At 37.7% G+C, this 15,986-nt stretch overlaps 1 protein-coding gene across 1 annotated transcript; it reads right to left on the minus strand.

Moving 5' to 3' along the window:
* Positions 1–1,753: 1,753 nt before the first annotated feature.
* Positions 1,754–3,382, minus strand: LOC105940153 (myeloid-associated differentiation marker). Its single transcript, XM_012882617.3, has one exon. The coding sequence runs from the start codon at positions 3,064–3,066 to the stop codon at positions 2,182–2,184; it is 885 nt and encodes a 294-aa protein (XP_012738071.2). The 5' UTR covers positions 3,067–3,382; the 3' UTR covers positions 1,754–2,181.
* Positions 3,383–15,986: the final 12,604 nt, after the last annotated feature.

Consider the following 15,986-nt stretch of genomic DNA (forward strand, 5'->3'; position numbering starts at 1 on the left):
CCTTTTCCCCTAAAAAAACTAAATAATTGTTTATGTTTCTCAGTTAAAAAAAATCCTGTTGCATTCATAAAATTGAGTTTAATTCTGTTAGATGCGTAAATCCTCTGTGAGTGTAAACCATTAACATTGCAGACAAAGGTCCTTTTAAAGTTTGTAAAGTTTATTTGATAAGAAATCTGATATGCAAGGCCATGATTTCGAAATGAAAGGCATGCAGCAGTTGGTATTCAAAATCAAGCCCAACAACAGATATATGGAAACATGGTAATATTGTGCTGCCATCTAGTGTTAATTGATGACAACTACACTTTTGTAAGTTTGACGTTATAAACAAAACAAGCCCGTCTTCCCTTCCCACAATCAATTTTAATTTTGTCCGGTATTTAAAGCACCCACAACACACACACACACACACACACACACACACACACACACACACACACACACACACACACACAAAGAAACACAAAGTAACTTAGAAAAAAAAAAAAAAAAAATATATACATGTATATATATATATATATATATATATATATATATATATATATATATATATATATATATATATATATATATATATATATATATATATCTGATAACCTCAATATGTCAAAAATGCATATTGCCCACATTTAGTAGTTTAGAAGTTAAGTAATCAGCACTTACTGTGATCTCAATGACACATATTTATTTTAGAGCAATAAAACCAATCACCTATACAACACTTAGTGAAACTCTACAAATTAGGTCAGTGATCTAGTTCTGAAGCTTTGCCGGGTGCCTCTTTCATGATATAAAAAGCATTTGCCCACACTAACTAGTCTAATTACACCTGACATAGACAAACAAACTAATCTGGTCTTTGGATGGAAATATAGAGTTATTTTAAGCGGCACCATATTTGCAAATACCTTCCTTAAATTAAATAACATGACTGCAATAACACATATTTAAACACACCCGGTATGTGTGTTTAAATACATGGGATTTCTTTGACAGTTCAAATTCTAATAATATAAAACAACTTACAACTTATTACAACTTGCTAAGATGACCCCGGCGTGACTGACTCTGGAGAAAAGGTGGATTTGTGGTAAGAGAACTATTTGTTAAGGCACAATGTTCAAAGTGAAGAAAATGGTTAAGAATCAGCTCCTTTGTTCAAATTAACCAGGAATCTGACACTGAGCCAGTAGAACCATCAGGCCTAATTTCTAAATGAAATGGAGAAGTCTACAGAGCAGAAGTAGGGTTGGCAAAATCGTGTTGAAGCATCTTGATTTTTGATAAACTCTCCTATGTGAGGGGTCACCAGATAAGGATGTTGTGTCATAGGTTACAAAATTGTACAACTCTTTGATATATATTAAAAAGAATGATTCAACAGCATATCACTGAATGCAGAACTTGGCAGGATTCAGTTTGCTCAATTTGCTCATCATAAAATAGACATTTCTGTCCGTCATTTGAATAAGTCAGCTGAAGAAGAGAGCATTTCATGGATTCATAGTGACTATGCACCTACGGCAAATTGGTCTTTACAATCACATTTATTGTGATTTACATTTAGTTTTTGTTGAGAGTAACCAGCCATAATTTGACAGTTCAATTCTTATTTAATTTTATTTAATGCCTTTTGACTACAATATAATTTAGTAACAATCTAATTATCTGTAGTTATTTTAGCTTCAGTCAAGTAAATCTGTATAACAAAAATATTTCTGCCTAAACTACGAAGAAAAGTAATGATTATTTCAGGATTTTCTTCCAGATTTGACAGTGTCAGAAGATAGATTTTAAAGGCAGTCAGTTGACTATAAAAGTTGTCATCTACACATTTTCTTCCAGTCAAGTTAGTCATTCTTCACGAGTTTACGTCCTGTCTTTGTAAGGATAAAAAGGTCCTTGAAGAAAACTAAACCAAAAATAACACTGTTTTCACCAGAGTGAAAGCATTTGTTTAGCCTGTACTTTTCAACGTGTAAATAGTTAATACTAAAGAGTCTCCCAAGTACCACCGAAGGAGGAGAAAACACTGCCAGCGGCACGCCGACCCTAAATCAAGACCTGAGTTTAGAAAGACAGTTTGACATGACAGCGATGATTAAGAGCAAAAACCTGAATCAGTTTGATTTGCTTTGAGTTTTTGTAGAGAATAGGCCAAAAACTCCACAGCCCGCCTCACATGTGACTCCTGTCACATAACAGTTTTATGGAGAAGGCAAGGTCCACCGTGTACGCTAACAGTGTGATGCTGGAAACCACTGTTTCGATGATGACCAGATTTGCATTCTTTACTTTGGATTCTGCCTCGCTGAGCTGCAGGATCTTGGTCAAACAAATCACCGTGGCCAACATGTAGAGGAGCACCCCGATCAGACTGAAGGCAGCCAAAAATCTGTCAAAAGGCAGTAGGCATCGGCCTGCAAAGTCACCCAATATCACCGCCAGGGTGACCAGAGATATGAAGACACAAATGCCATAAGAGAAGCATGATGCCCAAAGCTGCCAGTGTCCTCCATCGTCTAATTTGGAAATTAATACCATCAGAGGTATCATGTGAAGACCCCCCCACAGTTGGATAATCTTAAGAAAACCAGGCAAGCTGCTTATGTAGCCTCTTTGTTCGTGTGCTTGGGTGCGAAGAACACAGGACTCAGAGGCGTAGGCCAGGAAGGTGAGACCGGATGCCACAGCAGCGGCCAAAGCACGTGCAGACACAGCGTTATGATCCATCACTATCCAGGGAAAAACCGTGGAGGAGCTGAGGCTCATCAGCATTCCTAATAGAGCCACCGTCATGGTCAGGTTCTTCCACGATATCGGGATGAGGCTGTGGAACTGGATGATGTTGATGATGTGTATAAGGAGAGTAACCACAAAGAAGAAACACCAGGTAAACATACAGAAGATTCTGAATGTGTCGCAATCCGATGAAATGTTCAGGCTCTTCTGTTCCAGTGAAGCCACAAGACTGAAGGCCGTGCAGCTTGAGAGAACTTCCAATGTTCGCACCCAAAATAGCGGACTGGTGAAGTCTCGGGCCTCCAGAACAATCACAGGCATTGTCGCTGCTTTGAATCTGTGCAAACCAGTATCCACAGGGCAGAAGTTTCTGATTTTGCAAATAATTCCTTTATAGTTTGACTTCCTGGAGATTGGGTTTTGTGGAAAAACCGTGCAGGTCCACGGCTTAATCCTTTTATTTCGTAGTGGTTTAATCTCCGATAGACTCAACAAAAAATGAGTTTCAAGCTTGTCCAGCAGAGTTCATGAAAATAGGCCATCAAAACCAGCCTGGAAATCCAGAAAATCCCTTAAAGCATCGACTTCTTCCTCTTTATGTCTCGCCACCGTGTTTTATCTTCTGACTGAAGCGAGTCAAAACAGTGTCTCTTGGAATATAGTTTTGAAGCGTCGGTGCAGAGAAATATAAACCTCGCCTACTTGCTTACTTCCTTTTTGAGGTTGCAGCCGTGCACTTTCAGTCTCACTGGAGGTAGGTGCAAATAACCACAATATAAAGCAAGAGCAAACATCGATGTCTCCGTCCTGCCTTGAAAAGTTGGGCCTTTGTTCTAAAACAGGAGTAATAAATTAAACACCCAACCAATTTGTTGGGTAATATACAACACTGCACATGGAATTTTTATTTTAGTACAAGATTTGTTGGGTGCTGTAGATCATTCACTGTACGTGTTGGTTCATAAGAATCAGTTTGTGGGTGTGTGCTAGCTTAACCCCCCTGAGAGATGAAGCTGATTAGGTGCAGAACATCCTCTTTCCCTTTGCAAATTCAGACGTGGAAAAATGTTTGAGTTACTTAAATGGAAACTAGAGTGGGTTCCATCAGCGAGCTGAAAATGCTTTATTTTTTAACTTCATGCAGGCATGGGGATGCATTTTATTTTCTGAATGTAAGCTATGACGTAACACATGTTTACCAAGCAGGTGCAAGGAAGCGTAACATTTTGCAGACTTACTTTAGTGCTTTCCCCACTTTTTGCTGCCAAAACACCCCAGACCAGTTGACGCTTTAACCCATTAGATCCCTGTAGGTGTGCTGTGGTATTTGGCACCAAGATGTTAGCATAGGACAATTTAAGCCACAGACATTTTAACATATTAGACTTGTTTATCCAGCCCAAACAGAGAGATTTACATGTAGGATATTTCAATGCTTCAAACTTGTCATGCTCCTTAGATCATTCCTGAAGTATTCTCTCTTTGAATTTACTGGTGGCAAAAACATCCTGGCGTGTCACGCTCAGGTGTGCGGTCTGCAGTATGGCTCAAACTAAGAGGCAGATTAAGAGGGGTGATACTGGCCAGAGTGGATTTTTCTGTTGCTATAGATTTTTAAGTAATTATTGGAATAGGTTTAAGATATTTTCAGTTTGTATTAGTTTGTAAATGTATTGTTTTTTTGTCCTAATGTAAATAGTATTGTATCTCTATTTTCATGTAATGTAACCCTAATAATAGTTTATCCCAATTTAGGTTACTTTGTATTTAAGCTGTTTGTCATTTGTTGTTCGTTGTTGGGTGTTCGTGGTTCTGTTGGTTACACTGCTGGCTACAAAATAAAAAAAAGAAGCTAGCACAATTGTCACATTGTTTTATATATATATATATATAACAATGTGACAGAGTGAAATATATATATATATATATATATATATATATATATATATATATATATATATATATATATATATATATATATATATATATACAATGTTGTGACAGTTGTGCAAGCTTCTTGTGTGATGTATCATTAGATAGTCTTGTTATTCCATTGCTCCATGGTGTAGGTTTGACAGTGAATGGGAGCATAAAGACTAGAGACGGGTCTGTGGTTATGCAGCGCCTCACACAAACTGTGGCTCCTGCCACCTCTCAGTCAGAATCAACAGAAGCCTCTATCTGAGAGACCGCAGCTCATCTGACCACATGGACGAGCCTTTGCTCCACGTGTCCGTCAGTGGCCCTGTCAGTTTACCACTGTACCTTCCCCAAATCACGTTTGATGGATCCTGACCACTGCAGAATGGGAACACACTAAAGGAGTGGCAGTTTCACAAATGCTCTGACACGGTTTGCTCTTATGCTTGTGCATTTTGACCTTTTTTCCAACACATTGACTTTGAGGACAAAATGTTTACTTGTTGCTCAATACACTCAGGTTCAGTATTGACTTCCCCTCTCACTGGTTATAATGTTATGCCTGATCAATGTATAAGATCATCCCTGCTCTCCATGGCAGTAATCACTATTATCTGTGTTTTAGGGATTTCACATGTTGTTCTTTAAAATCTTTTCCTCTTCATGGCCTGAACTGTCATTCAAGTACTATGTTGTTTTTCCCAGAATAACTCTGAACACAGAGGGTTTCTGAGTTATAATGGCCATAAAATGCCAGTATTAAAGTACCACAGCTGTCGTCAACAATTCATCATACCGACTCAGCCGTACTGTGCAGCAGCAGCAGCATGATTTGCAACATTACAAAGGAAACATATTGCTATTTGTAGACATTTCGGCACTGAACGCATGAACTTGAGGAAAATTACATTATTATACATTGTCGGCTTAGAGGTAAAATGTGCATGCCTTAAACTCTAGAAAAAGGCTTTATCAATATGTAGTTATTTGAAATTATTTTCCAAAATAAATAAAAAAATAAAAGGGGCATTAATTCCTCTTAGGAATCAAGTATCTGTATTATTGAGGTTAAAAAATATATATAAAAACAACAAAAAATGTTTACTAAAGCATATTTAAAACACTACAAATCCATTTGGAGCAGTGCGATATGATGGAAGACATTGGGATTTGATGTCTTTATGTTGTCATTTTAAATCGTAAGAGCATAAAATAAAACTGTCATATTATTGCCATAAAACTGAAAAGGGGAACTAACACAAGAACAGTATAATAACCCCTGATCTTTTATTGGTTATTGGTATACTTTTTTGAGCAAAGTAATGTAATTTACAAAACAACATCTGATCTCTTAAACAAACTCGACCATTAAATATTGCTGGAAAATGCTTCAGAAAATAATGATTCAAGCACATTGGTCTAGAGATAAAGGAAGATTAAGATCTAATATGTAGTCTAGTCTTTTAATCATCACGTTTGTGATAGTCAGTAGGTCTAAAATTCAGGATTGTCTCACTAGTGTATTTCCAAGACGTTGAAAAATAATACTGGCAATTTCCTCATTCCAAACAACAAGGTGTGTATGAGACAGGAACACAGCGGCCCAAAGATTTATTAAAAGGGAAGACAGGGTTTCTGTGGTTTAGAAATTGAAGCTGATTTTTGATTATATTCCATACTTTTTGCTAATGTTACCAATTCTGTATGACAACTCAGATGAGAATATTTTTAAATCAAATTGTGTAATCCTGCCAAGTGTCTCTCATCGAGACAGCTGTCAAATTTGCTTTCAAGAAGGATGCATTTGCAAACTTGCAGCAGTGACGCAAAGCACAGTTTCACATGTGACACAGGAAATGTCACACGCTTTGCTTTTTGTGACTTTTACCTTTTCACCCTACACCTTCTAACACTATCAATTTCTCCTTAAATGAAGCCGACTGACTCTGGATCAAATTCTAAAGGCATTATTAAGAAACAATTTTGTTTTTATAGTTGTGGGACATTTGGGTTTACACAGATATCTTTCTAGTGGTAGACACAGATGGCTCATATACAGAGTTTAAATGTTCCTCCAAACAAATAAGGGGTTCCCCAGTGTGCCAAGGCTTCCTGCAACAGTAAAAAACAAAAAAAAAAAAATCAAAAAACAAAATTTGCATGCTAGGTTGGTTGGGGATTTTGTTTGGCTAGTTGTTTGTCTCGAGTGCCTTTTATTGCTGGTGAAGACAGCCCTTGCAGGATGTAACCCGCTTCTTACTTGTTCAGTGTTAGGAGGACCGAAGGTGACGGATCACTAAAACACAGCTTTTGTGAGAAAGTCAATTATTTGAGCTATTATTTTCTTAGGGTGTAAAGATTATTAATTCAATAATTTCAGTTCATTTGAATAACCATTGAGGGCAAAAATTTACTTTTGTTTTTTTATATTCTTGAATAATTTCATGGTCAAATGTTATACAAACACACTCAGATAAGCAACACTTGCATGTCAGCCCAAGTTTAAAGTTGTTTTCATTCAACCAAGAATTTTCAACCAAATTAGACAGGTGTCTCTGAAGACAATAAAACAATGCAAATGCAGTTTATTTATACCCTCCTCAATAAACAACTTGAATATTTATTGGGACCACACCGGTGAAACCCTTCTTAAAATTTCTAACAAGCTTTTTACATCTTTATATCGGTATTTTGAATATTTATTTTTGATGATGACGTACAGGTATTTAAGGTTGGAAGGTCCTTGTCATCATAATAACCTTTAGCTCCATCTTCAAATTCTCTATCAGATTTATTGAAAGTGATTCTGGCTGGGTCCCTCCAGAATGTTAGCATTAAGCTGACTTCCATTTAGAAGAAACATGTTGGTACACTTAAAAGATCACTCTATGCTGAATTATCATAAAGTTTAAATCTGGTTTTAAATCACTTCTTAGCATTCTCTCAAGAGTTTTTAATGGTATTCTCTAGGATTCTGGCTGCCCTGCTGCTATTTTATTATTGGACCTGTCAGCAGCTTCTGATCAAGTCGATCATGACATCCTTCTCACATAGATGAGCCCAGCCTTGTTTTCACTGTACATGTTGGCTTTGAGATCCATCTTTTTCAAGCTATAGCCTTTCTTTCCATTGTTTTGCTGATGACCTTCAGATTGATCTGCCATCAATAGCAGGGAAAGACTAATTTTGGCTTTTATTGCGCTGCCTTGAAGACACAAAATAGTGGTTGTCTACTATCCCCCTATTCTAAGGATATTATCAAAAACCTTGCCATTTTTCCTGATCGTTCCCTCAAACTGCAGAGGCAGGTCTAACTTTTTTAATTTCCGACAGCTTGCTAAGTTAAAGTCATACCTTCCAGCTGATGTGTTTAAGCATGTCATTCGCCTGTTTAGTACCTGCAGAATGGACTACTGCAACTGCCTGTACTTTGGCCTGGTACAAGTGATCCTGTCTATTCCCAGGTCTGAGCTTATTTCCAGAGGAGACAGAGGCTTTGCCGTGGCAGGTCCTAGACTCTGGAATATAAATGAATTGGACTTTGACCTAATAACCTCACCTGTCACACCTGTGACACTTTACTCTGTTTATAAGCTCTTTGGCTTTTATTGTTCATTACTGACTAATAAAATAATTGTTATTTTTTCAACAATACAATAATTGCTCAGTATGAACAATAAAACCAGTAGTGAACCATACACTTCTGTGAAACCACAAACCATTTCTGTTAGTTGTTTTGCATCGTCCACCAAGCCCCTAAGGCTGGCTTTACACTGACTACGTTCCTTGTACACTCTGTTCTTTCATTACAAAATGTGTAATCCAAACTGGATCTGTCTAGGACCCTTCATGCATCTAGACAGCCTTTATTTTGATTTACACGGAATCACTTTACACTTCCTGTGTCTGACTTCCTGTCTGGCTTATCTGGTTTTTAGAATTCTTTTAATACTTTATTACAACTTCTCGTAGAGACAGTTACAAACAAGGCAAGGCACTTAATGCAAGATTAACAAAAGATCGAATACATTCAGAGTACAATAAATGTAAATACTAATTTACGGGTTAAAACGTTTTTGCAGCATAACAAACAATGTAAATTGTTTGACTAGGTTTTTTTTAAAGATCTCATGGAGGACAATAACATTTTACACTCTTACTTAAAACAGATTAAATTTGATAGATGTTTTTTTTCTTTATTTTTATAAATATGGTATTTAGCCATAATTATGATCATATTAATCAAAACAAAAATTTCCTTTGCAAGATTAGATTAATAAAAAAACGATATCCTCCCTTGTAAATGATTCCACTATCTTTATTGCTTAACCAGCTGTAGACATCTTGCCAGATATTCAGACTTATTGAGCAATAAAAGAATGAGTGTTCTGTTTATTCTGGACGTTCGTGACACAATTCACATTGATCCACACCAAAACCAAATCTAGCCCTTAATGTCTCCCCTGATGGATGCTATCTATTAACATTTTAAACTTCATTCCTTTAACCTTTGGTTTAATTGGCCATTTAAAAAATTTCCAGTGAATTTTTGAGATTGTTGGATTGTTTAGTATTTTATATTTGACCTTTTTATTTTAATCATGGTAAATAAGGAGGGACAGCTTTACATATTTTCTTATAATTCTTTTGAGAGCATTGAATACTGAACTTACTCCTGAATTCGTGGAGCTGTAAAACTTCACCGTTCGTATGTAAAATATCATGTACAAAGAAAAGACCATGATCAAACCAAAGCTGGTTGAACAGACATTTTGTTGATTACACTGCATGTAACAATTACAATTGCTCTATTATTCCACAAGGTGGCGCCCCAAGTGGTATATTTATGTTTAAACACCATCTTCCGGTAACTCAAAACTTGTTAATGGAACTCAGTTTTGAAATTTCAAAATCAGATTTCAATAGAAACATTTTGGAGACATTTTAAGTGATGTGAAACCATACTCAATCTGGCTTCAACATGAATGCTTTCATCCATTTAAATTTAAATGTATCAACCAATGAATATATTTCCTGTAAAAAAATAAATAAATTGATTTGCCTTCAATTCTTTACAGAACAAAAAAAAAAAGTGCCTTGCGCTTTGTAACATTTTTCAAACCTTGAACATTTAAGGAAGTACACAAAAATGACATGGAACAATACAAAGAAAAAAAAAGTGCATTGTGTAAATGCTCTTGGAATGGTAAACATGCAGGAATGAGTTTATGTGTCCAAAATAAATCTGGGCTCAAGAGCAACTTTTTTGTACCTCTTCATTTTATATCTCCAATGTTTTGCACAGTAACGTTTTTGTTTATTGCTTGAATTTATTTTTAAGTTTTACATTAGCAGATTACAGATTTTTGCTTGTTCACTTTTTAGCATAGTAATGTTGCTGTTGCTACATTACTATGTACACCGCTGGCCTTTTGTTATTTACTTCAAGTTTACTGTGTCACTAAAGTTGCTACGATTCCACACTGGAACTGTCAAAGTTTCATATATCTATTTATATTTTTTTGTTTTATTTCAAACTCTGGGTTAAACTATTTCTTTGCATTTATGTTTGATGTTCAAGTTCTGTTGCCACTATAGTAATTTGCAACGTCCATAAATATAGTTTAATAAAGAAAGACACACATTACACATTAGACAACCTATGTACACTGTTTTCTACTTAGCACAAGTTTAACGAGTGGTTCAAAGGTATTAGGGTTTACATTTTCAAAACAATACTAGGACACATATTAGTCAGAGCACAGCTTGGTGTCACAATTTTGTCCAGTAAAACCACGTCCTCATCTTCACATGGCAGCAACATGCTCAGTAGTATATTCCCCCACAGTAAGGTTTAATTACTGCGCACACTTCCAATCACTCTCTCCACATGGATCCTAAGATGTGTTATCTGTCAAGTCTCCTCAACATCCTCTGGATCCAGTTGGCAGCATGCTCTTGTGAAAATGGGAATTTCCCCTTCAACACACATTAGTCCCACACAGTTGCTGATGTCAAATCCACAATCTACCAAAACCATATCTCCTGGCAGTAACGTCTGTAGGGACCCACAATTTTCAGTCATATGCTTGTCACTAGTCCCAAATTTTAAAAATAAATGACACTGGTCCCTGTGGTGTGATGCGCATTAGACACTTTAAAGTGAACTTGTGCTTGTAATGTGAAAATGTCTGAGCTCTAGCTCTTAGATTTGATGCTCTCTCAATGCTAATTTCAAAGCAGTTCACAATAACGGCAACAAGGTTACCAAAAGCCACCACAAACTGATGTGGTATGCCACCTTGCAAACAATGTCTCTCTGGCCTGTACACCAAAGGGCTGAGGTGTCATGTTTTCAGGAGGCGGGCTGAAGCGTAGACAACAGCCGGGGGGAGCATGATGAGTTGAAAATTATTTATTAAATAAAGAGCTGATCACAATAATACAGGCTTACGGGATCATGGGGAACAGGAACGCAGTAGGGTTGAGCCTAGAACAGATTGGCATGATGGAGGAAGACAGATGACCTGTGAAAGTGTCTGACACAGAGAGCTGAATTTAAAGGGGAACTACAGACAGAATAAGATGAGTCTATCCTAGCCAATAACCGGAACAGACACTAAACTAGAGAAAGGCCAACACTAAGATCACAAGACACAACTAACTAGACAGAACTAATCTCAACAAAATGTGCATTCTTGTTGTTCATCATTTTTGTGTTTTGCGTTTTTACCCACATCTGACCTCTGTTTATCTCCATCCACATTCATGGCTGCTCTCTAACTGGACCTTCCATGACACCGTTAATAAAAGGAAAATATGCTATTTGATGTGGAAGGGAAAGAGTGAAATAAAAATGTTGCCCTAGAGAACATATATTTTCAGATAACTTGGGACTAGAGAGACATGTGTTAGTCAAATTTACCGCCCCCATAGAGGAGCTAATATGCATATGCAAGCCAAAAATCATAGTTCGGGGTTGTTGCGCACAATACTTATTGGAGGGGTTTCAGCTGTCCCTTTTCCATTTGTGATTATTGTCTAGCTAGAACAGCCTTGTGAGAAGATTTGTTGATGACATATAAAAGAACCTCTGGACCATTCCTGGGAACCTGATTTACTCACAGCGTCTGATTATGTCACACATTTTACATGTGTATGTTTTTTCATGCAATGATTATGAATTTTTATATTAACATGTTGATATTGTTAGCGATAGTTTTCATGTTTACGGTATTAAAATTTAGTTTTGATGGGATCAGGATCTTGATGATTGTGGCCTTGTGGAGTAACATCTTTACCTTTTCCATCTTCAGCTTAGGTCTAGCTAATGGTTAAGGGGTACCCATCCTTTGCCAACACATTATGCCTGTCTTGATATTACTGTCATGTTTTGTAGGTTTAGACTTGTACCAAAAGCCAGCCAGGAACTAAAAAAATACTGTTAAAGATTTTTATAAAAAAATAAAATAAAAAAGAACAGAAAAAGACTTGACCAAGGTGAACAAGACATGAAGGACAGGCGGAGTAACAGCAGGAAGCAGATGGTTACAGGTCCAACCTGATTGTCTAGTCCTATCCAAACTATTAGACAATCCTTTGTTTTCTCTTTTTAAACATTCCCTGTTTGTCGGTCTGCAACTTTTCTTGGCGTTTTCTCGGCAAACATTCCTGAGAAGAAACTTTTCAATGCAACCCATGAGGGACTGAGTTCCCTTGTCATTCAACGGGGCACCCTAATCAGAGAAACCCAGCATGTAACCCTTGTGTTTTATCTGTTAAACTGGTGTGTGGCATTGACTCGGCATGCAAACAAGCAAGAAAACTTTTTGTTGCTTTATTATTGAGTGCTAATTCCACAGACAGTGCTAATTCCAATCCTCAACAGATGGACAGCCTGGGGCTTATAGTCCAGATAAGATAACATAAGATAGGATAAGTTAAGATAAGATACCAAAGATCAGCCTCAGGTGATTCAGTTTGGACCAATCTGCAAATCTGTCTACCAGTGCCCTGTACTCCCACTCCTCTCCTCCTATACACCTTGCAACAGTCGAGTTATCCAAGAATTTCTGTAGGTGGCATGACTCAGTGTTGTACTGGAAGTCATTGGTGTACAAGGTAAAGAGAAAAGGAGAAAACATAATCCCCTGTGGAGTCCCTGTATTTCTAACCACAATATAAGACAGAGCGCTGCCCAGATAGACGAACGGTGGCCTGTCTGTCAGGTAGTCATCCAGGAGATCACTGAACCGCTTACACCCATCACCCGCAGCTTTTCACCCAGCAAAAGTGGGTGCATGGTGTTACAAGCACTGAAGAAATCAAAGTATGAGGTTTCTCACAGTACTTCCTTGACTATCAAATGAACTATTACAGCTGGTACGTCATGCACTCCTAAGTGGGGCTGATAAACAAACTGACATGATGCCACCAGTCAATCAATCGTCCCCAACTGACCAATCAGCAAGCACAATTTCTCCCAAAGTGAAACACCCCTTACCTGCAGGAGCTGCAGGTCATGTACCTCTGACAACATTGTCAGAATTTTGTACTACAAACATTATGCTTAGAGGGATTTAATTACAAAAACATTGGTAAAAATAGTTAAATGTTGTCAGAGGGGAACTGCAATACATATATGTATAATTCCAAATGTTTAGAGGGTGAAATACAATTTATTCATTTGCCAAAACCTAAAAGGAGTCTAGAAAAATCTAAAACATGGATAAAGGCACGTGCTGGCCTCATAAGTAGTTGACTGCAACAGTGATCGGGTGGAACTACCACATGATCGTCTGTACGAAGGTAACTGCGTGAAAATGTTTCGTTTTTGTTCATAATTACATTGGATGCTTTAACTAGTTCTGAAGTGTTTTATGTATTTTGAATATATGTGTGTTGCAGGTTTGTTGCACAAGTTGAGTCTTTCTTAGCTATGATCAGTTAACAAGACTCTGATTTTGCATAAAGCTTTTAATAGGTAGAGTAATGTGAACTTTGCTCTCCCAAAAGGGCTTGGGAATGTGACATCAGCCGGTGAAAAGACGTGCAATCCGGACCTGGAAGTTTTTTTTTAGTAATTCAGAATAAAACACGACAAAATGATAAGAACTTGATGCATTATCAACAGCCACAATCGTTCTCCTGACCAGAGGAGAAAACGTATTGCAAATGGAGTACGTTTTTTTTTTCTCATCAAAGCAATGGAGCACAGGTAGCCAACCTACCAAAGAGGGCTTGGATGGCATAGGTAGCAGCTGTAAGACAAAAAACATGACCTTCTCTAATATTTCCCGACACATTTCCATGCAGGTAAGGTTTAATAAAGTCATATTTAAATCTTATGTGGTTACTAGTAACTCTACACAGGCTGCACAGCTACACATCTAAGCATGCATCTCTTTCCATTTCAGGGAAGCAAGCCAATGAACTTCTGGACTGCTATCCTGACTGGGTACCCTCTTTACTTCTTGGGCACACAGAAGTCAAAGCAGCAACTCCTGAGCAAGACTTGGATGTACCACTGAGTGTAGCTGCTCTGAATGTTATAGTGGATGGTTGATCAAAGTGCAATAAATTAACATTAAGAAGAGCAGCAGTGATGCAGGGTTGTTGTTTTTTTTTGCCCATAGACATGCTGAAATTAACTGCCTGTTGGAGGAAGACAGGATTCTAAAGGAAGAGCTGGAAGAAACGAAAATGAACGAGATATTCTTAAAAGATGTGTTGTCTCAGCCTCTTTCCTGTTTATCATGGATTGGTTGAACACTTTCCCCCTCTCAAACGGTCCTCCTAACTATAATGAGGCTGAATCTTCCCATCCATTCATGTGGAGAAAGTGATTGGAACAAATGCACCTTTTTGCGGGGGAATATACCACTGAGCATGGTGCTGCCATGTAAAGATAAGGACATGGTTTTGACAAAATTGTGGCTGTGTGCTGTACTGTGACCAATACGTGCTCCAACGTTGTTTTGAAACTGTAAACCACAAAATCATTGAGAATAAATTATGGAAAACATATCTGTTGTGCATATTTATTTAGTGAAGTAATTTCAGAATTGTGACAAAGAAATTTATCAGTAACGGGCATTACACATCAAAACTAACATCACACATGGATTGTTAGTGGTGACAAATGCAAACATGACAAATGTAAATAAATACTTTAATGCTGCGGTTCAAAACCGCAGCATTAAAGACCACCAAAAGATATTACAATGTTACAAAGTTACAATGTGGTGGAATAAGAGCAAGTTATCTGGAGCTGTAGACGTGAACATCGCAACTTCAAGCAGCTACAACAGCATCACTGTGCGACACACTCAGTCACACAGTGAACAAGAGGCACTTTATTGTTAAAAATAAAAAAAATTATTCAAAGCAGCTACAATGGCATTACTGTGCCAAATACCTGGAAACATGAAGTGAACAGGTGAAAATTTATGGCACATGTTATGGGAATTCTAAACAATAATAACTGAATTCCCATCTTTACTAAATGAAGAGATGGCGGCGATGAAGTTCCAGCACTTTTTTTGAGAAACAGAGCAGAGCTCACATAGATGGAAAGTAATCGCACCCCACTGTCCCGCTGCAGTCTGCGTCTGCCCTGTCTCTGCCCTGTCTCGCTTTTCGGCTACCCCTAATACTGCCCAGTGGCCTTGGCATGAGACATAACAGAGACAGTCTATCCTAGACAATAATCATCCCGCACAGTATTTACGCAACATTTGGCCTTGCAATCAGCAAACAGTGGATCTTATATATAGCCATCATGTCCACAAGTCTCCTATGTCCGAGTGGTGTGAGGCTATAGTGACTTCAGAATAATATTTTTATAACACACTCTAATCATATTAAATCAAAAGGCCAAAGGCTCGTGAATTTAAAAAGCAACAAAAGAGCATCCCCAGACAAAATACTCTTTTAGTCATAAATTGAACAGGTACACAGCAAAGGCACTGTAATTAACTTACACTTAAAATGCGAAAGGCCACTGGTGTGCAAGTCTAGGCAACTACAACAGCCTCGCTGTGCAAAGTACTCTGAGGCATAAAATGAAGCTTGAGCATCAGACCCTGTGTTGGTCTCCTATATCCAAACTGAATCTTTAATTTTAAACAGGAAAGCTTCAACAAGTTTACATAACTCTGAAAGGCCAACCAGAAATGTGCAATGTGCACAGTCCACTTGGCCAGAGGAACAGATGATGGCCCAGGGTTTGAGAGAAGGTACACTGAAGCTCTGAAAGTGCAGTGATGTAATTTGAACTGATGGTGGCAGCATCCAGCATACAAAACATTCAGCTTTCAAGA

Source organism: Fundulus heteroclitus, chromosome 5 (genome assembly GCF_011125445.2).
Source record: "Fundulus heteroclitus isolate FHET01 chromosome 5, MU-UCD_Fhet_4.1, whole genome shotgun sequence".
In the NCBI taxonomy this organism is placed as follows: domain Eukaryota; kingdom Metazoa; phylum Chordata; class Actinopteri; order Cyprinodontiformes; family Fundulidae; genus Fundulus; species Fundulus heteroclitus.